Consider the following 27273-nt stretch of genomic DNA (forward strand, 5'->3'; position numbering starts at 1 on the left):
TGTCAGTTCCTTCATGCACCTACGACTGCACATTTTTCAGCAGCCAAGAGGATTTTGAGATACTTGAAATATACTCACAGTATGGGTCTTTCTATTCGAAAGTCATCCTCAATGCTACTAAGCTGTTTTTCAGATGCAGACTGGGCTGGATGCAGTGGTGACCGCCGATCCACAGGTGGCTTTGTAGTGTTTCTTGGACCTAACCTTGTCTCTTGGAGTTCAAGAAAGCAAGCTACGGTGTCTAGGTCAAGCACGGAATCTGAATATAAGGCACATGCAAATGGAACAGCTGAGGTAATCTAGATACAGTCAGTCCTTGGTGAACTTGGGGTCTTTCTCTCTCGACCCCTTGTTTTGTGGTGTGACAATCTAAGAGCCACTTATCTATCTGCAAATCCGGTATTCCATGCCAGGACCAAGCACATAGAAGTGGACTTCCATTTTGTTCGTGAACGAGTTGCAGCCAAGGCACTTGATGTTCGATTTATATCTTCCAAGGAGCAAGTTGCGGATATATTCACAAACCCTCTAGCCGAGGCGCCGTTTGTTTCAAATAGGCACAATCTGAACCTTTGCATAGGAAGTTCAGTTTGAGGAGGAACGTTAAACTGTATAGTTATCTGATACGGTTAGTATCTAGGGTTGTAGTTATCTCTTGTAACAACCTGTACTTATCCCTCTGTAAACCCTAGCGGCAGCCCCTTGAGGCGCCCTATATATTGATCCTGAGACCACCACATTAGGTGTGTCGATCCAATCTCCTTTCTCCTTGTTTCACACCGAGCACGGCATGGCTGGGTACAATACCGAGCATGCGAGCCGAGCACGGCGGGCTGGGTACAATACCGAGCAATTGTCTTACAACTTGCAAGTAACCGAGCCTAGTGGATCGGAAGAAACTTTAATTAGCTGCGAAATGAGGAGCCGCCTTTTGCACTGTTCCTCCCTCCTCATGCTGTGCTTCCTCTCCCGCAGGGCGGCGGCTATGGCGGCTGCTCCTCGTCTCCCCGTCCGAGCGGTGAACCTCGGCGGGTGGCTGGTGACGGAGGGCTGGATCCTGCCGTCTCTCTTCGACGGCATCCCCAACCACGATCTCCTGGTAATCAACGTAGCTTTGCATATGCATACACTACACCAAACACACGTGGGACGTTCCGCCGCCACGGCTCTCTGTTTTTAGTTCTTAACCGATCTGCACGCGGACGTACGTACAGGACGGCACGCAGCTGCAGTTCAAGTCGGTAACGCAGAACGCCTACGTGGCCGCGGAGAATGGCGGCGGTGCGGGGCTGGTGGAGAACCGGCCTCAGGCGTCTGGTTGGGAGACCTTCAAGCTGTGGCGGATCAACGAGGTGACATTCAATTTCAAAGTGTTTGGCAACCAGTTCGTGGGCGTCCAGAGCGACGGCTCGCTGGTCGCGACGGCGGCTGTGCCGAGGCGGCCAGAGAGGTTCCGGCTAGTTCGCAGCCCCAGCGACCAGTACAGGATGCGGATCATGGCGCCGAACGGACTCTTCTTGGAGGTAAAGATAATACGAAATACTACTGCATATCGGAAATTCATTTTGCCTCATATGCATCCATTGTCTAAACACATCCGTACATGTTGATCAGCTCTGCACTACTCGTACTATATTTGCCAACTGGGCAACAAGTGGCTGCTCGCAAGCAAGGTGCATGTGCGTGGCAAACCCTATTTATGACTTATGAGCGCCACCGGGAGAGCTCCTAGTTTTTGTTTTTTGTTTTTTGAGAATTGGGAGAGCTCCTAGCTGAGGCGATAAGCCTTCTTTACCAGTTGAGCCATCAAGTACTTGTGATTAGTATGGTGCGAGTATGTTTAAGAACTAAGCGCAGTGGCAGATAATAACTCAAAAAAATCGACCATTGAACATCATTTTAATATATGATAATTTTTTTTGAAATAAACATTGAACATTTTTTTGACATATACTGATTTTCTTAAATACACATTGAACATTTTGTGATATATGCTGAACATTTTTCAAGTACATAATGAACATTTTTTTAAATACGATGAACATTTTCTAAATATATGGTGAATATTTTGTTAAATGTACGATGAACATTTTTGTAATACACGCTGAACATTTTTCAAGTACATAATGAACATTTTCTAAATATATGGTGAACATTATGTTAAATGTACGATCTACATTTTTGTAATGCAGGCTGAACATTTTCATAATGATAGTGAACTTTTTCATAATGTACGGTGAAACACTTTCTTAACATACAATGAACATTTTTGTAATAGGAGATGAAGTTTTTGTATAACACGCAAAAAAGAGAAGAAGAAATAAAAAAAGTAGAGAAAAGAAACGAAAAATAAAAAAAAAACGAAAGGAAGAAGGAACCAAAACCAAAAAGTTAGAACAAAAACCACGGAAAACCGGAAGCAAACAAACACAGAAGAAAATCGAAAAAGCTCGTAGGAAATAGCGAAGGAAGCTGTAGCGAACGAAAAACGCGAACCCCATATATGGGCCGGCCCAACCGGCAGCTCGCCTCAGCGAAAGCAGAACCTTTTGAGGGAGTTGTAAGTGAGAGCAACTAGTTAACGAGCGCTCCTTCGGAGCGCTTGTAACAAGCGGTTCGGGAGCACTCCGCGCGTGACAAGTGTCGCGCGCGGAGCGCTCCCGCCAGGAAAACCAGGTGGCGCGGTTGGTTCCCGGTTTTCCCTTTCCGGTTTGTGGTTTCGTGCGTTTTGCAGTTTGACCCTCGAACTACCAGAATTTTCTGTTTTCCCTTTCCGCGCGATCACAAAGAAAATACCACTTCGCGCGCTTGGTTCCCTGTTTCCCTTTCTCATTTCCCTTTTTGTTCCCATTATATTTCCAGATAATGGAGATTTATGGGGTAGTTACGGGCGGGGACTACCAACACTATCAAATGTGACCTTTCAAGTAAGGAAAAAACAACAACTTTTTAATGCACAGGTGTAAGCACAGGTGTAGACTAGCAGAGGCACGGCTGTATAACTTAATAAATTGAAGAACAGAGCCTCTTCGGCGCATGGGAACCTCCTGCTCGCCTTCGGCTCGTTTAATTTTCATAAACATCTTGAAGGGGGGCATAGGTCGAAGTGTGTTTTGGTCGTGCGACGTGCTGGTTCGTGCGGCGCGTTGTCCGTCATGGGGTGACACGGCGCCTCCGGCGCATGGGAACCTCCTGCTCGCCTTCGGCTCGTTTAATTTTCATAAACATCTTGAAGAGGGGTATAGGTCGAAGTGTGTTTTGGTCGTGCGGCGTGCTGGTTCGTGCGGCGCGTTGACCGTCGTGGTGTGACACGGCGCCTCCGGCGCATGGGAACATCCTGCACGCCTCTGGCTCGTTTAATTTTCATAAACATCTTGAAGGGGGGGGGGGGCATAGGTCGAAGTGTGTTTTGGTCGTGCGGCGTGCTGGTTCATGCAGCGCGTTGTCTGTCGTGGTGTGACACGGCGCCTCCGGCGCATGGGAACCTCCTGCTCGCCTTCGGCTCGTTTAATTTTTATACAGCAAGTCGTGCAAAAGGAAAGCTCCTTTGTTTCGAAAGGCACAGGTTTGAAGTATGTGCAGTCACGTCTGCTTAAGAGCTAGGCATGGTTGATGCTCTATAGGTATGTGCGTGCATGCACATGTGTGCATCCTACGAAGGCATTGGTATGTTGCCTTCGGAGGCACGGGTTTGAAAAATGTGCAGTCACGTGTGCATAGGAGCTAGCCATGCTTAAGTCTCTAGAGGAATGTGCGTGCATGCACATGTGTGTATTATCCGAAGGCATTGGTATGTTGCCTCCGGAGGCACGGGTGTGAATCATCTGCAGTCACATGTGCGTAGGAGCTAGCCACGTTTGAGGCGCTCTTGGTATGTGTGTGTGGATATTGCCCGGAGGCATGGTGACCCAGGCTTTGGTGGCACAGGGCCATGTCGCCTCTGGAGGCACGGGAGGGTGGTCTCCAGAGTCACGCGTAAGGGTTCGTTTTGGGATACACTGCTGTCGTACAGATAAGAAGAGGCATTGTTGTTTATAGTGTACTGGCACTCTCTGATGATGTAAGAGGCATTGTTGCCGAAATAGTTCTTTTTTCAACATGAACACGCAATTTCTAACTACATTACATTACAAATGTGAGTTACTGATAAACTGTTTTGTCACGTCTAGATAGAATTAGCCTCGCTGGCTAAATCAAAAGTTTTAGTCTTCATTCTTGTTGAAGATCTTGCTTATCTCGTTACCCATTTCACTAGATTTGACTTGATTCATCTCGCTACTTAAGAGAATGTACATTGCCTCTGCCCTCCAGTCTTCGACCTCGTCCTCTGAAATGTTGCCAAGAAAGAGAAGTATATTATTAGAGTTGGTTCATAAAAGTTGTTTATAAGTAAATTTATATAGACTTACTGTCAAATCTTCCAGGTCTTCGACGAACTTTTCACCATTGTAGAGGAATGCAAGCTTTAAAACAGCAAATGGTGATTCACCCTTTTCTACCACTGGAACATCTTGCACGGTATGAATCTGCCATCTTGTTTTTTGGATTCATTGTTTGTTCAAGTATGGTGTTGAAGACTTCTTTAATCCTAGGTACATGGGAATTGCATTTTGTAATTGTTTTAATACTGCAACTTGTAAAACTGAAAAAATTGTTATGTATAAATGCTTACGATTGCCAACTTATGAGCGTGATATTCCTGAAACTGTCTTTCTCTTTCTTTTTGAGCGTCTTCATGTTCCTGAAGAACTCGACATGCTTCATTTGGATTTAATTTACCCACGTCTATCTTTTCTATCTCAAATTCCTCTGGAGTCGCTTCTCGAGGATCAATAATGTGAACTTTGTGTTTGTATTTGTCCAGCACATATACTACGTAGCGGTCATGCTTCTCCATTGGAATGAATATCTGCGTACGAAATACTTGTTGGTTTCCTGACAGTTTAATATAAAGTAATTTGATAGAACGCATATTTTGTGATTTTGTCCCGGAGGAAAGGGATGTTACCATGTTTGCTGTTGAGAGCTTTTTCCGTTGATTTTCTTTGAGATACATGGGAACGAGCTGATTCTTTGTTTTTTGCAGTTCACTTTTAAATTTTGCAACAATAGTTTTGTCTTTATTTAATTTCAGTATATGCTGCAAACAATAATATCGATGAAAAAAGCTGTTAGAAAAAAGAGCTGTGTAACAATATAAAAAGAGTAGGTGTTGCAATATACACAAGATTTTGCTTTTTAAAAGTTTACCTCTGCAAAGTTTGGGCCTAATATTACTCTGTCACTCTCTTTTGAATCTTGTCTGCTTTCCCAGATTTCTGCTATGTCATCGAGCACCCTCTTTTCCATGTGATGTGGTATGTTCGTTTGTGCTGGTCTTGGACCAAATACTGCCTTCAGTTGGGCTCCAGTAAGTTGCGTGCTTTCATTGTCCCTACGGATGCGCCTAAATATAGTTTTGCTGCGACAGGGAGATAAAATAATTGTGGAGGTCCCGGTCAGTGAGAAATAGATTTTTAAATTATTTTTTGCCTCTGTCCAACTATTTTGAGGTGTAATAGAAAACAACTCACTTTTTGTATTCCTCCTGCCAGCTGTCGCTCATGACTAGCTGGAAGAGGTCAGACGCCTCCTTTGTGTGTTGGAAGCAATGAGAATGTTTTGGGTATGGATTGGTGCTTCGTCTTTTTTTCCTTTTTGTTTCATCTGTTTCTGTCAGAGGAAGCAGATATGTAATATGTAAGCTCTCGTGATACGAAAGACATTGGTCAACCGTGGGATGGGTAGGTCATTACAAAAAAAGATAACCAGAAATGATTTTCTTACCTTTGTTGGTGGAAAAGAAGTTTGAAGTTTCTGGTTTGAATTCTTTGATTCTTCCAGGTAGTTGCTCGCACTTTACTTGGTTTGTTTCAGCAAATATGGCTGTAAAAAGGAACTCTAGTTTCTACTCGGCATCTACGTTGCTTTGCTGCAGGTAGGTCATCGGATATTCTTTTATTTTTCTTTCATGAGATAATTCAAGTATTCAACTAGTGCTGCTTCTAAAAATTAAAATTGTTGCTCTCGTACTATTCACTTACACGAAATCCTCCTCATCCTTTATGAGATCAATGCCATTCCAGTATTCTGCAAATTGGACCATGAAGTGTCCGCATTGGGTATCCTGCTGTTTTGGCATGCAAACTCTGTTAGGTGTTTCTGCTATCCTCGACCAGTTCGGTTCGCTGTTGGCTCGTAGTTCCGCTTCGCCGTAATGCTTCTTCATGAGTGCGTGCATCCTTTTAAACTATTATTATGGTTTGGTTTTATTGTTGGATTTTGCCATTAATAAAGGGAATGCAGGAATTGGAAAACCAATTAGAAAACCAAGAGGTTGAATTGACGTACCAGTTCTCGGTGATCCTTATGGTGCGTTTTCCATGTATTTTTTCCTCCTCCTTGTCTGTAATTCAGTGAGTCAAGTATGTCGATGGAGCTCGTGTACTTGTTGAGCACGTACAGTGTGAAGTGTTTAGTTGTGTTGTGAGGTATCATAATCTGCGGTGTTTGGAGACAGAGCGAGTTAAAGTTCATTCTTGTCAGGAGAATTAAATGACATGTAAATGTGCAATCTGTAGGAAGAATGAATTATGTTTGTATATTTCTATTAACTTACCAGCTTTTTCTTTAAAAGTTCCTTCCCTGTTACAAGGGGTGCAAACTGTTTCAATGCTTCGTCCTCATTGAATTCTGCTAGTCCTTCTTCTTCTCCAGTTTTAACACCGAGCACGATCTGCGACCAATTTTTTTCTACTTTTTAGTTCAATCTTTGTAATCACTGAAATGATGGAAGTGTTTTTGTCAAATTGGACTTCATACGTTTGCAAATTCTTCGGGAAGTATGGCTTTATCGGTTGTGTTGTATTGTTGCTGCACTGTCCATTCTTCGAAAATGCGTTTGCGATGGAGCCCTCCATCTGTCCATGATCTCCTTTCTGTAGTTGTTCCAATATTTGTTTACCTGTAATACAATCGGGTCGCTTCGAGCTAATATATACGTTTAGACTGCAAGCAGAAAAGTTTATACATTAGTTAGGTTGGTTTAAAAAGGGGCAACATTTCTTTGTCTTTTTGTTTATGCAAGAGAAAGTACTTACTCTCTGCATTCGTCCTGTCCTTCTTTGCTGAATAGGTATTCATGGAGTGCTCTGGCTTTGTTCATAAATTTGAAATCTCCTGGGACAAAAGTACGAATCATGATTTCTCCAAGGAGCCTTCTTGAAGGCTTTACCGGCCTCTTCTTGACCGAGATTTTCTTGTCTGAGCTATTCTCAGATGATTGAGGCATTGAATGTTATCCTGATTCTTGCTGCAAGATTCCAAGATACGGCTTGTCATCTTTGTTGAATTCATAGCTTTCATAGTCATTTAGCCATGTTTTGATTACATCGAACCCAAAGCCCATCTTTAAATATTCGTTGTATTCGTCTAGTTGGAGCGAGTTAAGGCTTGAAAGAAATTCATCAACTTCTTCATGCTTTTCCATTGTTTTTGGTTTTAGGAAGTCTAAAGAGATGGTGTTGGAGGTGCCTTGCGGATTGCTTGTCGAGCCTGTTTCTTCTTGAAGAAGAACAGGTTGTTTCTTCTGCTCGGAAACCTGTTGTTGTGTATTTGGTACGTCATTGCTTCTGTCATCCTCTTTTAAATCAGTGCCTGTTTGTTCCAGTTGCTCTGTGCTTGGGATATTGCTATTGATATTTTGCTCGTCCGTTTCCTCTTCAGCATGGTGTGGTATCTTTTCGTCTGGTGGTGGTTGATCTGGTTCTATTGGTGGATCATTTTCTTCGTGGTCTGTGCAAGATTCTTGGGCAACGGCATGGCTGCTGACATCCATAATCTCTTTGCATTTACTGGATATACCAATAACTTCATGCTCTTGTGTGGTTGTCGCACGCATAATATGTTCTTTTGGCTCGGGAGTTGGCGGAAACTCTTCTAGTACGCAACATTCTGCCTGTTGCATTTCTTTGTCTTCCATATCGACTTCATACTTCAGCATATCTGTAAAACAATAATTAAAAAAAATTACTTCTTCTAGTGTGACGAAATTGTAAGGTTTAGTTTCTGAAGAGACTATCCTGTTGTACACTTGATTAGTGACAGTTTGGTATTCCCTCTGTGTTGACTGATTAGTTGATATAGAATTTTTTTCCTCAACTCTGGTACTTGTTCTGGCTTTAAGGTTGCTGTTGTTCCATCATTGGAGTAGTGCTTCAGGTTCATGTACATATAGAATGCGCAGTCCATTCTGCATGTAGAGGAATGGTACTAGTAAGATTGTTGCATTCAAGAAACGGAAAGAAGAGAAATGTTGGAGCAATGGTAGTGGTAATTGTTGTATTGAAAAGAAGAAAGAACAGAATTATTTCAGTAATTGTAGTAGTGAATCTTGCATTGAAAAGAAAGAAATAAGTGAAATGTTGGAAGTGCTTACGTGTCTTCTCCTTGAAGTGGCACATGTAGTTTGACCTTTTTGAAATGGTCGATGTTTTTTTCTGAAAACTGTAGCTCTGTGCTTATGTGCTTCCAGATTTTCATTAATTTGTTGGTTACATTGTTGAAGAATTCTATTGTGCCTGGATATGCAGTTGAAGAGTCAAGGAGTTCAAAGCGCTGTTTTTGCATGTTAACTGTGATGGTGAAGTAATGACTTATAGTTTCGTCTTGCTCAAACCAGCACAACGAACATGGTAGAAGGAACTGCAAAACACAAAATAAAAATAAAACATTTGGAAATCTTCTTATATTTAGAAACATAAAATAAAAAAGAACTTTGCATAACATATACGCAATTTGTGTTTTGTTTTTGAAACAGTTGATCTGCTTACCATGTTATAATCTTGCAGTTTTTCTTCTTCTTGCATGTTGAAAAATGATCTAAGCCTTCCAGGTAGTAATTTTTTTTCTAACGTGTTGTTGATCATTATTTTTGTAGCACATTGGATCTTCGTCGTCGGCTTCCTTTATTGAGTGCTGCTTGTTTCGTCACAGACTCACAAAGGGAATTTGTCAGTTCAGTTATAGGGGAAGTTTATCTATTTATAAAGTCATATATATTGTTTTAAACGTGATTCTTTTGGCGTGATATTTACTTACAGTGTTGCTTAACGACAGAATCTTTCTCCGCGTGCCATTGAGTTCGTTGTAATGAAAAGCTCATCCCTGCAAAGTATATTTAGAAAAATTACAAGATTTTTAGCATGGGCTCGATTGCTTCGGTGCGTACTGATTTACCGACCTTGAAGCTTTCGGCGACATGGCCTAGATTGACATCAAAATTGTCCGTTGTAATGAAAAGCTCATCCCTGCAAAGTATATTTAGAAAAATGTTTTATTTTACACATGATACAGTCAAAATGATCGTGTGTAAGAATGTTTTCTGTGTTAGTTGCATGAACTTACATTTCTCTCTTTGTCCATGTCTTGCATACAACGTTGTACAGGTCTTCGATGGCTTTGTTGACGGAATCACTATCTTTGCCCCCTTTCTCCATTGTGCCTGCGAGGATTTTGAATTTAATGTAAATAATTCCAAGTCACAAGATCACAAGATAGCAATTAAGTTTCTATTGTCTTGCCTGCTTCGATGCTCGAAGATATGTCCTGTCCAGTGTTGTTCCTTTCTTGTTCTCCTTCTGCTTCTTGCGTCATGTTTTGTTCTTCTTTTTGCGTTGTACCCTTTTGTTCAGTTTCTGCTCCATCCTTATTTGAGTCGTCTGTGCTTTTCTTAGCATCATGTTTTTCCTTTTCATCCGTCATGTCTTGCTGGTGGTCTTTTCCGTCTTGTTTTTCAGTCTCGATCTGGTTGGCACTGACCTCTCTGCCAGGGGAATTGGCATCGTACGACGGTGTAGGGTTTTCTTCGATAGTCTCTGGTTCTTTCTCTGGAACAATTTGTGTGTTTGCTTCATTGGTTGTATCTCCGTGGTTGCCTTCTTCGTGTTTCCGCGTTATCATTGAAAAAGCATTGAAATAATTTAACTTGCTACTTTATTTTGATTATAGCAGCTGTTATGGGAAAATAGCGAAGCGTTCGGTGCGTGCTTTGAGCTATTTTGATTGTGATTAAGTTGTCATTTTGTGGAAACATTTTGTGCAACTTCACCTGTTGAGCTGTCGTTGGTGATGCTGACTGTTCCACCCGTTCTTCGTTGAGTGTGGTTTCTTGGGTATCCTCTTGTTCTTTCTTTTGGTGTTCATCGTCACTGTCATGGTTTTTGTCTTGCAACTATTAAATCATAAAGGTGGTAAGTTGGAGTGCATTTGAGTTCTCATAAAACTACTTTATATTTTCGTAGAATCAGCTTATGTAACTTTACCTCCACAGTCGTTGCTGCTTCTGTTGTCTCTGCTTCTGTTCTCGTTGCTGCTGCTGACTGTTGTGCTTGTTCTTTGTTGAGTGGAGGTTTTTGGGCATCTTCTTGTTCTTTCTTTTGGAGTTCATCGCCACTGTGCTCGTTTTGTCTTGTAGCTTTTCAAACATAGAGGTGGCTAAGTGGGAGTGCATTTGAGGTTCCACGGAGCTATTTCATACTTTTAGAGGATCATCTTATGTAACTTTACCTTTTCAGTCGTTGTCGCTGCTGCCGTCTCTGCTGTGTGTTTTTCGGTGAGTGAATATTTTGGGGCTTGATCTTCTATGACGTTGATGTCTGCCGTTTGAAGAATATGTTGCCCATCTTCAGTGGCCTCCTTTTGCTCATTTGTCTCCTCTCTCTGGGATGGAGGAAAGTAGTGAAATGTGAAATGCGTATTTTTGAACTATAAGATCGTTCTGAGGTATTCCGTGTTTTCACCTCTGTACTTGTTATTTCTGATTGTTCTACGTGTTCTTCGTTGAGTGGTGGTTTTGGGTCCTTCTCTTGCTCTTTATTTTGCTATTCATCGTCACTGACCTTGTTTTTTCTTGCAGCTGTTCAAACATAGAGGTGGCAAAGTGAGAGTGCATTGTAGTGAATACATATGTGGTAGGTTGGAGTTTATTTGATTGTGCACGCAACAATTTTATAATTTCATAGTTGCAGGTTTCGTAACTTTACATTTTCAATCGTTGACGCTGCCGCTGTCTCTGGTACCTGTTGTTTGGTGAGTGAATTTTTTGTGGCTTGGTCTTCCGTGGCATTATTGTCTACCGTTTGAAGAACATGTTCGGGTTGTTCATTGGGCTCCTCTGGTTGTGTTTGATGGTCTTGATTGTTGGTGCTCTCTTGAGCTTCTTGTGCCTGCACCAACACAAAAAATATTTAAGAAATGGGTGCATCTCTGACTGTTCAGTTACAATTTTTTTATAAGACCTCTTTCTCTGGATTTGCAGGACTGTCTACTGCTGGAACTACGGCTTCTCCTTGTCTCGTGTTGTCCTCTTGTTTTTCTTGTTCAATGTCTATGCCAATGCTTTCGCTTGCTTCCTCTTCCTGTTTAATAAAAATTGAAATTATAGATTGAAATTCATTTGTGTCTGAGCTTTGTAACCTCACCTCTTCAGATGTTGTTGTTTGAAGTTCTGTGTGTTTTCCAGTTTCCTTTGGTTGTGCTGCTTCTTGATCTTCGAGATCAACGTACTTGTTTGTTTCCTGCATCTGTTCAAAGAAAAGGGTGAGACATCCCTTATAATCCTTGTATTACGGTGGCAGGGTGTATTAGGTAGTCCAGACATCATAAATGGTTTGAAAAGGGTTTGTTGTTGAATTTTTACCTCTGCGTTGATGACTGGGTTATTCGTGCCTGCATCGATTGTTTCTTTGTCAGGTATTAACAGTCTCTAGTTTCTCATCGGCTGGGATGTCTTGGGTTTTCTCCTTTGTACTCGTGATGGTGATCTGCAATGTTGTGGCACTGGAAATCTCTTGTGCACAAACTTCCTATTCTGTGACTCCTTTGTCTGGTTGAGGTTCAATATGGGGTTCAATTTCAACATGGGTTGTCTCTTGGTCTTGCAGTGATTGTGATACCTGGAGATCAAACAATATGAGTTTGCGGTTCACTTTCTTTCCTGCCATTACGAGTTTCCGGTGTGGGGTGTAGTGGGCTGTGGAAGTTTACCTCCTCTTCATTGTTTTCTTCTTCTTTGTCATTTGTTATGCTAACGGTTGATTGTGGGTCAGCCTCTTGCATTTGGTTGACGAGACTGCTGACTTGATTGTTCTCCAGCTGAACCTATATTTTGTTGGAGGTTTGTCAGTTAACTTATAACTCTATCCAGTTTTGAAAGGAAAAATGGATGTTCATACTAACCTCTTCACTGGTTCTGACGTCGATCGTATCTTGTGCTTGTGTTGGGGTAGTTGTTGTTGTAGCACTGTCTGTTGTGAGGTTGCTTTATTTGTTGCTTTCATTCTTGTTTTTGGGGTTGTTGACACCATCCTGCTGTTGGAGTTCATCTTGGCCTGGCGTGCTATTGGTACGTTCCTGAAAGCATTGAGACAGTTCTTTTCAGTTGAGGTATGAAAACAGGGGTTTGCTTTAGGGTGCGGATGGCACCATGCATTACTATTTATTTACCTGTTTTTGCCGCTTTATCTTCTTCTTGTCAATGCCCACGTCCCTTGATTTTGTTCTTCTTTTCGTCTTCTTCTTCTTTCTTTCTTTTTCTCCTTTCTCTTTGTTCTGTTGTGGCTACGATTTCATTCGTGCGGTTGGCATCGACTAGTCTACTTGATGCTGCTGGATCGGCTTGCTCTAGTGTCTGCAGGGTCGCGTTATCTGCCAGGTACCTTGTGCAAATTATGTCCTGAAAGTGTTTGAGTTGTTCTAGAGAATCCATCAGGGCCATTGTTTGTTGCACGACTGAGTCCTTGTTTTTTATCCAATCTCTCTTCTTTTTCGTTGCATTGGTGTTTAGCCCTGGTGGTTACAGCGGGTAACTGTTCTGCTTCATGGAGCACTTTTTCCAACAATTTGTTTATCCTTTGGAATCTTCCTTCTGGTCCCGTGCGGATGCTTTTGTTTGGTTCCGTGCTTCCACTGGTGCCGATATGTGGTTCGCGCCGGTGTTTGGGTGGAGGTGGTAGCAGTTTGGTCGTGTGCTGGTGTTGCTGTTCTTTACGATGTTCTCCTGCTATTTGGTGAATTGAAGACGAAGTTGATGCTGTGCTGGTATAGAAGATCCTCTCTGCTGTTCCTTTCCATGTCTGCATCGTTTCAGTGGAATGGAGTTGATTAGAATGGAAACTGTTTTCAAAAAGGGAAGGACTGATTTATGTACAACAGAGCTATACCTTTATCTTGCCAAATTCATAGTCATCTGGTCGTGCTTTTCCGTCCCTTTTCATGTCTGCTCTAGCTATTTTCGCTAGGTCACTCTCTTTGAGATGGTTTGCTCGTGGTAATGAGGTCTTGTCCATTGTCTTTGTAATCTTCCGCATTTCACTTGTGTCGGTTGGCAGCAGCAGGGAGTCGAGGTACATGATTACTGGTCCCTGTGCCAAACCATTGACATGCTTTTTGTTCTTTTCTTCCTGAGGCAACATCCTGTGCTTCTGCCATGTCTTGGCTCCTTCCTTAATACTTTCGACGATTACCTTGCAGAAATCCATCTTTGCCATTTCTGGATAGTCCATGTCCTTGACCATTATAGCTTGTCGGGCGAAGATAGCGGCGCTTGACCCGCAGACAACATTGTGGAAAAAATAAGGAAAAATATTTTAACTGATTTCCTGTTTGACTGTTCGTCATCTAGTTCCACCAATATTTCTAGCTTCTTGAACAGTTCTTTTGGCGCGAAATTTGTATGTTTGAAGCCAAGGTCTGACATCAGTTCTTTCATTGAAGTTGGGCTAGTCGCTGGCCTTGGTGCTGACCTTTGCGTGCCGTTTGTGTATCCAAACACCTTGCGGATAGCTTCCTTGGTAATCTTTATTTTTTGTCTTTGGTACCATCACCGAACGTTATTGTCATGCTTTCTGTGTCGAGGTTGTCGTAGATGTGTGCTGTAAGCGGTCTGCAGATGGAGCCCGTTATTTTGCAGTTCTCTATGCTGCCAAATCCTACCGTCCTAATATCTTGCTTGTGACGGTCTTTAAGTAAATTCCATGCTTTCTTGACATGAGCGAATGCTGCCCCTGCCTTGATTTGGCATTTCTCTTCATTTGTTTCTTGCTGTTCTTTGTCAACTGTTGGTGCTGCCAATTCTTTTCCGCTTGTCTTTCTCCTGTTTCTGTCCTTCTTGCCTGATTTGGGCTGTTTCAGAGAAAACAAGAAAGGGTTTTGTTAGAAAGGAACGTTAGATCCCGAGTGCTGAATAGTGGTATTCAAAATTAGTGCATAAGTGTGTTTTTACATCATCGTCATGTTCCGCGTCGCTGTCGTGCTCTTCAGCATCATCGCCGTCTGTAGGAATGAAATCTGCATCATGTTGTCTGTCATCGTTGTCATCATTGGTATCTGAACCTTTGCTGTTGGTATCGTCTTGTTCTTTTTCTACCCTTTGTCGTTTGTTTTTCTTCTTGCGTTCACCATGTTCCTTCGTGCCGGTTGGTTCTGTTGGCGGGAGTACCATTAGAGGTAATGGCTGATGCTGCAAGGTACTAGTGTCGACGATGTTTTCAGCATTGTCCTTTTGCCTTTGCCTTTTTGCTCCAGGAGTAAAAACAGTGCTGGTTTCTGATTTTCTCTTTTTTTTGCTTGTTGCTAGATGTTTAATCCTGTTGAGCCTGGTGTAAGTTACCATTTCTGCCGCAGGTGGTTTGTTCCTCCTGTTTTGTTCTGTGTCCTTTTCTGACGAATGAGGAGACATGCTGTGTGTTTGTGCGCTTTCAATATCACCGTCTTCGTGTCCTGCATAATGACCAGGTAACAAAAAAGGATATTCTTTTGTTTGAAAATAATTGATACACATTTAAAATATAGATCTTCCACGATTATGCATAAGGAATGTGAAACTCCCAAAGGGGATTTTTAGTTTTCTTTTTTGGGTTAAGAAAGGTTATTACTACTATTACCGATTGAGCTAATCAGGGGATGAAAAAAATATATTAATTATGGTTATGAGTGGAGCTGGGGAAGTGAAGTTAGGGTGAAGCATTTTCTGAGACAAAAATGCACTCTGCAGGTGATATTTCATAATGGGAGGAATATCATCAATGAGAGTTGAAGATTTATTGGGCAAGTTAAACTGTTTTTAATTAAAAATAAGATAGTGTGCGAACATTTTTAATGTTTTCTATAAAGAAATACATAAAAAGTGGCAGGTAGCTTTATTTGTAGACATAGTTAAGTTACTATTGTCAAGGATAGCAGTTAAGTTATTAATGTCTCAATATAGTTTTTTGTAGATAGACAATGGACTCTTTTGGTTAAACCTTTGACAGGAGATTGCTGGATTGCATGCTCTTCAGCAGGTTCTTTGTCAGTATTTTGCTAGGTTTTAGTTTCTTCGTGAGGATTTCTCATTGCTGCATAAAAAATGGGCAGGTGTTAGAAGCAGAGTCGAGTGTCACAGAAAAAAACCCTGCGTGGTGTGAAAACAAATTTGTATGAATAGAGAGGCATGGGTTGTTTTACCCTAGAAGCACAGGGTACATATATTGTTTGTTCACGGTTTTTCAGACCAGAGGCACTTAATTTAAAAAACGGTTACATTGAAGGGACAAGGGATGTAGAAAATCTCGTACGGTTATCAGGTTTGGCCTCTCAGGATGCTCACGGGGTTTGGATCTATCGACGTATTCTAGTTAGTGATGTTTCGGGTTTAGTACCTTTGAGCACATATCGTATGGCGAAAATTCCAGGGCGGAGAGCAGTAGCATTTCTATTACATCACATCTCTGCGCTAGTTCAATTTGTTAGACAAATTGATTTAGGTTATTGGAAAACTCCTTGTTAGCGGTGGCTAGGGTTGCTGTTCCTGGAAGTGGAAAAATCACTACGATCTACCCGGTGGAATGGAGTGGGATAGAATGATAATTACCTTCAATTAGTTGTGCGGTGTTCTTCGGTTCCATCCGCTTATTGTGTCGTTGCTTTTTTTTTTTGTCGCGATTTCCGCCGCCGCTGTTGAAGTCCTCGCCGTCGGTCGCCGCAGCCGGCGGGGTTATTGGTGTTGTCGCGGGCAGTGTGTGGCTGTGTGTATGTCGGATTGGAGGGTGGTTGACGAACGCGGTGGCGGTTTGTCCGGTGATGCGAACTCGATTCCGAATTTGTGTTTGTGTGCAGAAGGAAGGAGGAGAGCGTGCGGGAGTGATGAAGGTTTTGAGATTTACTTTGCGGAAGGGGAAGCAAGCTAGTAGAAGAGGGAGGGAGAGATGGAAACCATCGAACCGTCTCTAATCTTCAACCGTCCGTTTGAGCATCAAGATCCATTTTTGTGGTGTTAGGCACGGAAGTGCAGGTTCTACAGGCACGTTGATGCAGGCACAGGAGGCACGGAAGTGTAGGTTCTACAAGCAGTTAAGAGAACCACGGGACATGCAAGAGTCGCGTGAGGCACGTGGATGTAAGCATCGGAGGGACGGAAATGAAGCCAATACAGGCACAGACATGCTGCTTTTCGAGGCACGGGTATCAACCCTGTGGATGTACAAGAGTGCGGTGGCAGAGGCATGTGTTAGAATGGTCGGTTAAAGAGGCATCGTTGTGAAGTCTCAAGAGCGACACGGGCGTGGAAGTGGGGCCATGTAAGAGTCACGGCGTATGTTACGTTAGGCACGTGAGGCACGTGGGTTCAGGCACGGAAGGGAGAAAAGGTGAATCCACAATAGGCACGTACGTGTGTTTTCTCAAGTCACGGGTGTGCACTCTCTGGATGCACAATAGTGTGGCGGCAGAGGCATGGGTCTGACTACTCGGTTACAGAACCACGGTTGTGAAGTCACGTGGGTGTGGCACTACGGGGCACGTAAGAGTCTCGGCAAGTGTCACGTTGCGGACGTGGGTGCAGGTACATAAGGCACAGAAATGGAGGCACTACAGGCACGTACGTGCACTCTCTGGATGCACAAAAAGTTTTGTGGTAGAGGCATGGGTCTGAGTACTCGGTTAGAGAACCACGATTGTGAAGTCACGTGGGTGTGGCACTACGGGTCACGTAAGTGTCGCGGCAAGTGTCACGTTGCGCACGTGGATGTAGGCACAAGAGGCACGACATTCAAGGCAACGCAGACACGGACTTGCGGCTTCTCGAGCCACGGGGTATCAACCCTGCGGATGCAAAAATAGTGCAGTGGCAGACACACGTGTCAGGATGCTTGGTTACAGAGGCACGGTTGTGAAGTCTCAGGAGCCACGCATGTCACGTTGCGCACGTGGGTGCAGGTACGTGCAGGCACATAAATGAAGGCACCACAGGCACGTACGTGCACTCTCTGGATGCACAAAAGTGTGGCGGCAGAGGCATGGGTCCTAGTACTCGGTTACAGAACCACGGTTGTGAACTCACGTGGGTGTGGCACTACGGGGGACGTAAGAGTCTCGACAAGTGTCACGTTGTGCACGTGGGTGCAGATACGTAAGGCACAGAAATGAAGGCACCACAGGCACGTACGTGCATTCTCTGGATGCAAAAAAAGTGTGGCGGCAGAGGCATCGGTCCGAGTACTCGGTTAGAGAACCACGGTTGTGAAGTGACGTGGGTGTGGCACTACAGGGCACGTAAGAGTCTCGACAAGTGTCGCGTGAGGCACGTGGGTGCAGGGACATAAGGCATAGAAATGAAGGCACCACGGTTGTGAAGTGACGTGATAGTGCTGAAGTGGAGCCTCTCTACAGGCATGTGGATGCAGGCACACGAGGCACGGAAGTGCAGGTTCTATAGGCATGTAGATGCAGGCACAGGAGGCACGGAAGTGTGGGTTCTACAGGCAGTTAGAGAACCATGGGGCATGCAAGTGTCGCGTGAGGCACGTGGCTGTAAGCATCGGAGGCAAGGAAATGAAGCGAACACAGGCACGGACATGCTGCTTCTCGAGGCACGGGTATCAACCCTGTGGATGTACAAGAGTGCAGTGGCAGAGGCATGTGTTAGAATGCTCGGTTAAAGAGGCACGGTTGTGAAGTCTCAGGAGCGAGCGGGCGTGGCAGTGGGGCCATGTAAGAGTCACGGTGCATGTTATTACGTGAGGCACGTGGGTGCAGTTATGGAAGGCAGAAATGGTGAATCCACAATAGGCACGTACGTGTGTTTTGTGAAGTCACGGGTGTGCACTCTCTGGATGCACAAAAGTGTGGCGGCAGAGGCATGGGTCTGACTACTCGGTTAGAGAACCACGGTTGTGAAGTGACGTGGGTGTGGCACGACGGGCCCCATAGGAGTCACGGCAAGTGTCACGTGAGGCACGTGGATGTAGGAACGTGAGGCACGACATTGAAGGCACAGGAGGCACGGATGCAGGTACAGGAGGCACTGAAGTAAAACCACATGCAGTGACGGACATGAGGCACTTAACTTGAAGACAGTTACAATCAAGGGACAACGGGCAGAGAAAATCTGGTGTAATTACCAAGTTTGAGCTCTCAGTATGCTCGCAGTATTTGAATCGTTTGAGGTATTCTAGTTAGTGATGTGGCAGGTATAGTACTTTTAAGCACATATCGTGTGGTGAAAATTCCGTAGCGGGGAGCAGCAGCGTTTCTATTAAATCACGTGTGTACGGTGCTTCAATTTTTTAGACAAGTTGATTTTGGATAGTGCAAAACTCGGCTTTTGTGGTGGCTAGGGTTGCTGTCCCTGGAAATGGACAAATCACTACGATCTACCTCGAGGAATGCAATGGGATAGATTGGTATTTACCTTCGATTGCTTGTGTTCGGCTTCTCGCCTCCATTGGTCTATTCTGTATGTTCGTCTTTTTTTGTTGTGATCTCCGCCGGCGGTGTTGAAGTCCTCGCTTCGTCGTTGTTGGGTGGGTACTTTGTGTTGTTGGGCGCACCGTTTGACGGTGTGTATCTCGAAGTGGGAGGGTGGTTGGCGAAGCGCGGTGGCGGTTGTTTTGTGAGGGGGACTCTACTTCGAATTTGGGCCCGTGTACTGAACCTAGGAGGAGACCTTGTGTGAATGCGGAATGTTTCAAGATTTACTGTGGAAGAGAGGAAGCAAGAGAGTAGTGGAGGTGGGAGAGATAGAAATGATGGAACCGTCTGTGATCTTCGACGGTCTGATTTTAGCATCAAGATTCGTGCCGCCTGGCTTTGTTTTTTTGTTCGCTGTAGCATCTTAATACACGTGTAAGGCACGGAACACCAGGCTCTACAAGCACCGACATTGGAATTATAGAGGCACTGGTATCAACTCTGTGGATGCACAAATGTGTGGTGGCAGGGGCATGCATCCGAAGACTTACTCAGAGAGTCACGGTTGTGAAGTCTTTAGAGTTACGAGCGTGTGTCACCACGGGCACGTGAGAATGATGTGTCGGGAAGTGTGGTAGTAGAGGCATCGGTGTGAATAGTACTCAGAGAGTATCGGTTGTGGGTCCACATGTGTGAAGTCTGTGCAGCATTGGTCGTGCGGTAGTAGCGGCGTGCGTCGGGAAAGGTGCGAGGAGTTCAACATAGTACGTGCTTAGTATCTGAACGCAGTGCACACTATCTAAGCATGCCAGTGCAGTGTGTGCTTGAATGGTTTATGCAAAAACATTTGTTATGTGCTTAATCAGATGATTTGACGGTTGCTTTTTACCGGCAACCGCGAGCACTGCCACTCGGCGGTTGCCCCGGCGCACAGCAACCGCGAGCGCATGTCTACTGCCCTCATTACCACGACGAGGCCGCGTCCAACCGCCTTCTCCACAACCCAAACCTTGGCATAGAAGGGCAACTGCGCTTCCATAGCTGCTCAATTCCGAAAACACCATTGCCGCTCCATATCAACTAGCAACTCCTCACAATCTCTGTGTCAAGGCCGCCATCACTGGAGGAGCGTAATGGCGGAGGAACCATCTGCCAAGTGTCCCCGTGGTGAGACGTCCGACCAGAGCACCGAGGTTGACGACGTTCAGGTCCCCGGTCAGAAGCACGACTACAAAGTGCACCTCAAAGAGGTTGACATCCACGGCAAGGAAAAGCTGGATGTCGTATGCACCAGCAATCCTGACGAAGCCGACAAGATGATCAGCAGGATCCTGAAGAGGGTCTGCGACTTGTACCCTCAGTACATCGGCGTTGATGTCGAGTATACCAGGGAAGACGACCCTCCGCAGAGGGCAGCGGTTCTGCAATTATGCATGGAGGAACTCTGTCTGGTATACCACATCACCGCGGCAACAAAATGGTGAACCATCCTACAGCTTCAACCTCTCCATGCTTCTGTTTAGCACTTCACCTTGAAATTTGATTAAATTGGTTTATTGACTTGATGTATCAGTGAAGTTTCTGAAGTAGATGCAGCAGAATAGATTTTGAACTTGACTCACCAGATCAGTTTATGTATTTGATGCACTAGATTAATTTATGAATTTGATGTATGAGATTATTTTTTGAACTTGATGTTCTAGTGTACTTTCTGTTCTAGTGTAGTTTCTATATTTGATGTTCTAGTGTAGTTCAGTTTCTTGAATTGATGTGTTAACGTGGCTAAGAAGTAGATAGGTCATTGATTCAAGTGTAAATACCAAAAATAAAAATAACATGCTGTGCTTGTATTTTGTTTCTGAACTCTGCATAGCAGTTTCTGAATTTTTTTCGTCCATGAATTATACGTACTATATAAGTATGTACTTGATGGATACTTGATGGATCCACCTTAAATGTGTCATCCCCCTTGCAGGCCCAAGAGCCTGCGCCCGTTCCTGAAGGAGGACAGGTTCTACACCTTTGTCGGCTTCAGTATTGAAGGTGACAAAGAGATGCTGCGGAGTTCTGGTTTGGAGATCAACCCCGACAAGTACATCGACATCCAGCGCAAATGGAGAGTTCCGTTCAAGGGAAGAAAGAGGTACCACTCTTTGGCTGACGTTGCAGGGAGTGTGATCCACCCATTCTACAAACAGATGAAGGATAAGATTGACATGGTTGAAGACCATAAACTATGGGGGATCAACCCACTGCCAAATTACCTCATCGAGTATGCAGCGATAGATGCGTACGCCACCTACGAGTCGTGGAAGAGAATTGAAAACATCAGAGAAGGTCTGGAGAGTGCAAAAGAGGCAGAGAAGAATTATGGCGGTCCTTACTACGGCTACTAGTGATGACGAAAACATAGAAAACTGGTCGTGGAGTTGCTTCTGTTTCTGCTTGTCCTTTCTATTGTCAGGTTCGTAGTTTACTTCTGTTAGAACGAAGCAGTTTCTAATGTCATCTGTATCAGGTTAAACAAGTTTGCTTATGTCAAGTTTGTAGTTTGTTTATGTGATTGAACAAGTTATTTAGCTTGCTAAGTACTATGTTTATTCAGCAATCATGTGATTTTGAAGTAGTAATGTTGCTTTTTACTCTAAAAACAACAAAATACAAAGCAGTCTTTTACGCTAAGTACAATTTAGTAGTGCACACAAGCGCGGCTTCTTGAGGAGTGGCAGGAGTGGCATGGGTCGGAATACGCAGTTAGAGAGGCACATGTTTGTAGTCTCTAGAGCCACCGGCGTGTGTTACTACAGGGGCCGGAGGCACGGAATTGAAGTCTCTACAGAAATGAAGGCACCACAAGTATCCAGAGGCACGTGGACGGAATAGCAGAGGTGAGCTCCGAATACATAGTTACAGGGTCACGGTTTGGAAGTGTGCAGAGCCAAGGTTGTGCGACACGATGGGGCATGTAAGAGTCATGGCAAGTGTCATGTGAGAGAGGCACCTGGATGCAAGTATGAAAGGCACGGGATTGCGACTTCTCGATGCACGGGTATCAACGTTGTGGATGCACAATAGTATGGTGGCAGAGGCATGTGTCAGAATGCTCGGTTAGAGATGCACTGTTGTGACGTTTGTGAAGAGACACGGGCGTGGTACCGCGACCATGTAAGAGTAGCGGGGCGTGACACGTTAGGCACGTGGATGCAGGCACGAAAGGCACGGAGGTGAAGACTCAAGAGGCACGGAAGTGGGGTTTTTGTTGTTTCGAACAGCTATCAATACTGTGGATGTTGAAAAGTGTGGTACCAGAAGCATGCTTCCGAATACGCAGTTAGGGAGTCACGGTTGTGAAGCCTCTAGAGAGTCACGCGTGTCTGGCATCACGGGCATGGAGTGGTGTGGGGCTTCGAGAGGCATCAGTGGCCCTCAACCCTCTGGATGCATGGTGGTGTGGTAGGAGAGGCTTGCTTGCTAATACTGAGGTAGGGAGGCACCATTGTGGATGCACAGGTGTGAGGTCTCTAACGGCTGAGTGGGTGGCACCACATGCATTTGTTTTAATACTCATTAAGAGAGTCACGTCTGTACTGACGCTAGATGCATGCTGTAGGTTGGTGGCATTTGGCAGCACACGGTTGCAGAGAGGAGGAATGTTTGTGAAACATCAAAGTCACTGGCGGTCACACGTGAGGAGTATGTAGAGTCACTGCGCGTCAACGTGACGCACGTATGTCTAGGGACGAACTTGGGGCTTTATGGGGCATGGTCATCAACCGCATGGATTGATAGTTGTGAAGTGTCTAGGGGCACTGGCTTGTGTTCGAATGCTTGGTTATTGAAGAATCAAGGAACTACATCAATAAAAAGAGTCTGTTGCTTCATTATCACAGCGTGATGTGCGGTTAAACCGTTTTCTGATGTTTCGACGGAGCTAGGCTTGTTCGCTTATCAACAACTTTTTATTCCCTGATTCGTTATAGATCTTTCTAATCTCATTGCCCATTTCGCTAGGTTCGATTGTATTCTGATCGCTAAATAGTAGCCTGCACAGTTGTTGTGCTTTCCATTGTTCCGTGCCATCCTATAAAAAATTCAGTGAAAAATAAGGAGAAAAAACACATCAGAATTAGGTCATGCAGTTGTATGATATCTAGCAGATTTATAGCGAGTTTTAAGCGAAAACTTATGTCGAAATTATCTATCTCTTCGACGAAGTGGTTGCCATCAAAGAGATGCGCGAACCTTAGAACAGCAAACAGGGTTTCACCTTTGTTCACCTCTGGAACGCCCTTTAAAAATTGAACTTCCCATTTAGTCTTTTCCTTTTCGAATTTTTCACTGAGTAATATTTCGCATACTTCCTTAAACCTGGGCACCTGGGAATTGCATTTTGTTTTTGTTTTAGAGAGACATGTAGTGTAATTTGTAAAACTGAAAGATGGTGTTATTTACAATTCTTACCAGTTTGTCTTTATGGTTGTGGTATTTGTTATGCTCCTTTTCTTTGTTGACTTCATTGATTTCCATGTCAGCAATTTGTTTACTTAGTTTGCCATCATGCACGTGGTGAGCACGTTGATTTTTCAGTTATTCTTGCCTCTTCAATTCTTCAAGAGAGGTTTCTTCAGGCTCGATGATTTGAAGCTTCCTTCTATATTTGTCGAGCATGAATAGTGTGTATCGGTCTTCCTTTTCAAATGGCATGAATACCTGCGGTACAAAAGTTTTATTGTTAGAGGAAAGTTTAGAATATAGTATTTTGTTTGAAATGCTTATTTTTATTTTGTTGTATGGAAAAGGCTATTACCATTTTTGCTGTTTTGAGCTTCTCTGATTGACATTTCTTAAGGAACAAAGGAACCAAGATATACTTCTCTCGTGTGAAATCATCTCTGAAGTTCTTCATAGATTTTCTTTTATCCTTTAAACCCAGAATATTCTGCAGGAAACAAATAAAAAACCATAAAAACGAATTAGAAAAAATAGATCGGTACCAAGAGATTAAACAATCGTTGCAAAAAGATGAGTTTGTATGATCATTGTGGTCTTTTTTTTAAATTTACCTCTGCAAAGCTTGGGCCTAATAATAGTCTATGTCTTTTATGTATAGTTTGGTTGCTTTCCTCCCATGCTTCTGCTAACTCATCGAGCACCTTCTTTTCCATTCCTTGACGTTTTTTCTTGTTTGCAGGCCCAAATATTTCCTTTAGGTTTGATCCAGTAAGAGTTGTGCTATTCCTCCGTGGTTGATCTCTCGAGAATACTACTTGTCTGCTTACGGGCAAAACAGTAGAAGAAATTTTGTTGAGAAAGTCATTAACAAGCAAGCTGATAAACAGGAATTCAAGGTTCTTTCTAGTTTCTGTCTTATTTGTGTGATTGCCGCCTAACTTTAACTAATTTCAGTTGCAAAAGGAACCAAGTCACCTTTTGAATTTGTCCTTCCATGTGTCACTCATGACTATGTCGTAGAGCTCGTTTGCCTTACGCACGTGTTTAAACGAATGCCGGTGTTGTGGGTATTTGTTGGTGCTCCTTGATTGGTGCTGGTTTTTTTGTCTCGCTCTGTCAAAACAGATAAAAAATTATGGCTGTTGTTTCTAAAAGATATATTTGAAGCTCCTGTCATGTTGACTGATGGTAAAAATGAAAATAGTTGTATTACCTTTCATGGGCGAAAAAAGGTTTATAGTCTCTGGTTTGAAAACTTTGATTTTTTCAGGAAGTTGATGGTGCTTTATTTGGTTGGTTTTACCGAATATGAGTGTGAATACGTACTCTGGTTTCCATTCGGCATCCACCTTGCTGGGCTGCAGGCATGTCAAAATGTATGGTTTATAGTTACGTGTTGTCCACCATTGTGAATAAACTAATTGCGGTAATAAAGAAATCAAGTAATTTGACGTGTATGTACTGGTAACTTACATGAAAATCCTCTCTGTCCTTGACCAGTTCTTTCCCATTCCAGTGTTTCACAAATTGGGCCGTGAAGTGTCCGCATTGTGTTCCTTCTTGCTGTGGTGTGCAGACCCTTTGAGGCCTTTCTGCTATCCTTGCCCAGTCTGGTTCGTTCTTGTGTTTTAGTTGGTGGTACTTGTTCATTAGCACCGACATCCTTCTCATCTGTGATTGCATTTTGGTTTTGTTGTTTGGGTGCGGCATTGATAAAAGTAAGAGTATCATACTATCACGAGGAAAAGAATAAATCAATGTACAAAAAGTACGTACCAGTTCTTCTTGATGCACATGGTGTTTACTCCAAGACAAATCGGCGTAGTTTACATAGTTCAGTGAGTCAAGGATGTCGATGCTATCTCTGTACTTGTTCATTACATATAGCGTGTAGTGGTTGTCTGTGTGATGAGGTATCATGATCTACGTTGAGAGAGGAGATCGTTGTTGATGTAAAAATTGAATTTCATTTAATTATTGAAGCTCAAGGAGAATAAGTCATGTGTTCAGTAATAGTTCTGAACTTACCATCTTCGAATGCAGGGTGTTTTTACCTCGCACGAGTTGTTCAAATGCTTGTAGTGCATCGTCTTCGTTGAATTCTGATAGCTCTCTATTATAATTGAGACCGAGAACCATCTTTAAGAGAGAGAGTGTGTGGTATTAGTTAAATATTCTACCATAGTAATGACGGTGGTGTTTTTGTGGGTGAGGTATGCATACATTTGCGAATTCTGCAGGGAGTACAGTTGTGACGTCCGGGTTGAACTGTTCCTATTCTGTCCATTCGTCCAGTAACGCGTTTAGCATGGAGCCCTCCATTTGTGTATCTCCTTTCCCTGCTTGTGCCATGAAGGATTTTCCTGAAATGTAGCCTTCGCTCTTTGAGCTTTTATATAGCTGTTCACTGCAAGCAAGGAGGGTTTAGAAGTAGGTGAGTGAATGGTTAGTTGGATGTTAGAGAATGTGCAGCTCTGTGTAATCGTTTCCATGGAACAAGGAGAATCTGCTTACTTTCTGCATTCTTTCTGTCCTTGTCGGCTCATCAGATATCTATAGAGTTGCATGGCCTTTTCTTTGTAAATGAAATCTGATACGTCTCCAACGTATCTATAATTTATGAAGTATTCATGCTATTATAATATCCATCTTGGATGTTTAATGGGCTTTACTATGCACTTTTATATTATTTTTGGGACTAACCTATTAACCCAGAGCCCAGTGACAGTTTCTGTTTTTTTCCTTGTTTCAGTGTTTCGCAAGAAAAGGAATATCAAACGGAGTCCAAACAAAATGAAACTTTCGGGAGCGTGATTTTTTGAACGAACGTGATCCACGAGACTTGGAGTTGAAATCAAGGAAGCTTCGAGGTGGCCACAAGGCAGGGAGGCGCGCCTGCCCCCCTGGGCGTGCCCCCCACCCTCGTGGGCCCCTCGTGGCTCCCCTGACCGACTTCTTTCGCCTATATATATCCATATACCCTAAAAACTTTGGGGAGCAGAATAGATCGGGAGTTCCGCCGCCGCAAGCCTATGTAGCCACCAAAAACCAATCGGGACCCTGTTCCGGCACCCTGCCAGAGGGGAGATCCCTCACCGGTGGCCATCTTCATCATCCCGGCGCTCTCCATGACGAGGAGAGAGTAGTTCACCCTCGGGGCTGAGGGTATGTACCAGTAGCTATGTGTTTGATCTCTCTCTCCCTCTCGTGTTCTTGACTCGGCACGATCTTGATGTATCGCGAGCTTTTCTATTATAGTTGGATCTTGTGATGTTTCTCCCCCTCTACTCTCTTGTAATGGATTGAGTTTTCCCTCTGAAGTTATCTTATCAGATTGGGTCTTTAAGGATTTGAGAACACTTGATGTATGTCTTGTCGTTCTTATTTGTGGTGACAATGGGATATTCACGTAATCTACTTGATGTATGTTTTGGTGATCAACTTGCGGGTTCAATGAACTTACGCATAGGGGTTGGCACACGTTTTCGTCTTGACTCTCCGGTAGAAACTTTGGGGCACTCTTTGAAGTTCTTTGTGTTGGTTGAATAGATGAATCTGAGATTGGGTGATGCATATCGTATAATCATACCCACAGATACTTGAGGTGACAATGGAGTATCTAGGTGACATTAGGGTTTTGGTTGATTTGTGTCTTAAGGTGTTATTCTAGTACGAACTCTAGGATAGATTGAACGGAAAGAATAGCTTCATGTTATTTTACTACGAACTCTTGAATAGATCGATCCAAAAGAATAACTTTGAGGTGGTTTCGTACCCCTACCATAATCTCTTCGTTTGTTCTCCGCTATTAGTGACTTTGGAGTGACTCTTTGTTGCATGTTGAGGGATAGTTATATGATCCAATTATGTTATTATTGTTGAGAGAACTTGCACTAGTGAAAGTATGAACCCTAGGCCTTGTTTCCTAGCATTGCAATACCGTTTGTGCTCACTTTTATCATTAGTTACCTTGCTGTTTTTATATTTTCAGATTACAAAAACCTATATCTACCATCCATATTGCACTTGTATCACCATCTCTTTGCCGAACTAGTG

The 27273-nt window shown here is 43.5% G+C and overlaps 2 protein-coding genes across 2 annotated transcripts; both read left to right on the top strand.

The window, feature by feature from the left end:
* Nucleotides 1–985: 985 nt before the first annotated feature.
* Nucleotides 986–2919, top strand: LOC109736061 (uncharacterized). Its single transcript, XM_040399029.1, has 3 exons — nucleotides 986–1099; nucleotides 1215–1523; nucleotides 2863–2919. The coding sequence occupies exons 1-3, from the start codon at nucleotides 986–988 to the stop codon at nucleotides 2917–2919; spliced, it is 480 nt and encodes a 159-aa protein (XP_040254963.1).
* Nucleotides 2920–19898: 16979 nt separating this feature from the next.
* Nucleotides 19899–21161, top strand: LOC141040710 (uncharacterized). The gene is made up of 2 exons (XM_073506827.1): nucleotides 19899–20245; nucleotides 20741–21161. The coding sequence occupies exons 1-2, from the start codon at nucleotides 19899–19901 to the stop codon at nucleotides 21159–21161; spliced, it is 768 nt and encodes a 255-aa protein (XP_073362928.1).
* Nucleotides 21162–27273: the final 6112 nt, after the last annotated feature.

Source organism: Aegilops tauschii, chromosome 2, assembly GCF_002575655.3.
Source record: "Aegilops tauschii subsp. strangulata cultivar AL8/78 chromosome 2, Aet v6.0, whole genome shotgun sequence".
Lineage (NCBI taxonomy): Eukaryota > Viridiplantae > Streptophyta > Magnoliopsida > Poales > Poaceae > Aegilops > Aegilops tauschii.

Bases quoted from the DNA above. Each gene is read 5' to 3' on its own strand.
- LOC109736061 (XM_040399029.1), top strand. From the start codon at position 986: ATGGCGGCTGCTCCTCGTCTCCCCGTCCGAGCGGTGAACCTCGGCGGG. The intron at 1,100-1,214 runs GTAATCAACGTA...ACGTACGTACAG, and splicing joins TCCCCAACCACGATCTCCTG to GACGGCACGCAGCTGCAGTT. The intron at 1,524-2,862 runs GTAAAGATAATA...TTATATTTCCAG, and splicing joins CGAACGGACTCTTCTTGGAG to ATAATGGAGATTTATGGGGT.
- LOC141040710 (XM_073506827.1), top strand. From the start codon at position 19,899: ATGGCGGAGGAACCATCTGCCAAGTGTCCCCGTGGTGAGACGTCCGAC. The intron at 20,246-20,740 runs GTGAACCATCCT...TCCCCCTTGCAG, and splicing joins ATCACCGCGGCAACAAAATG to GCCCAAGAGCCTGCGCCCGT.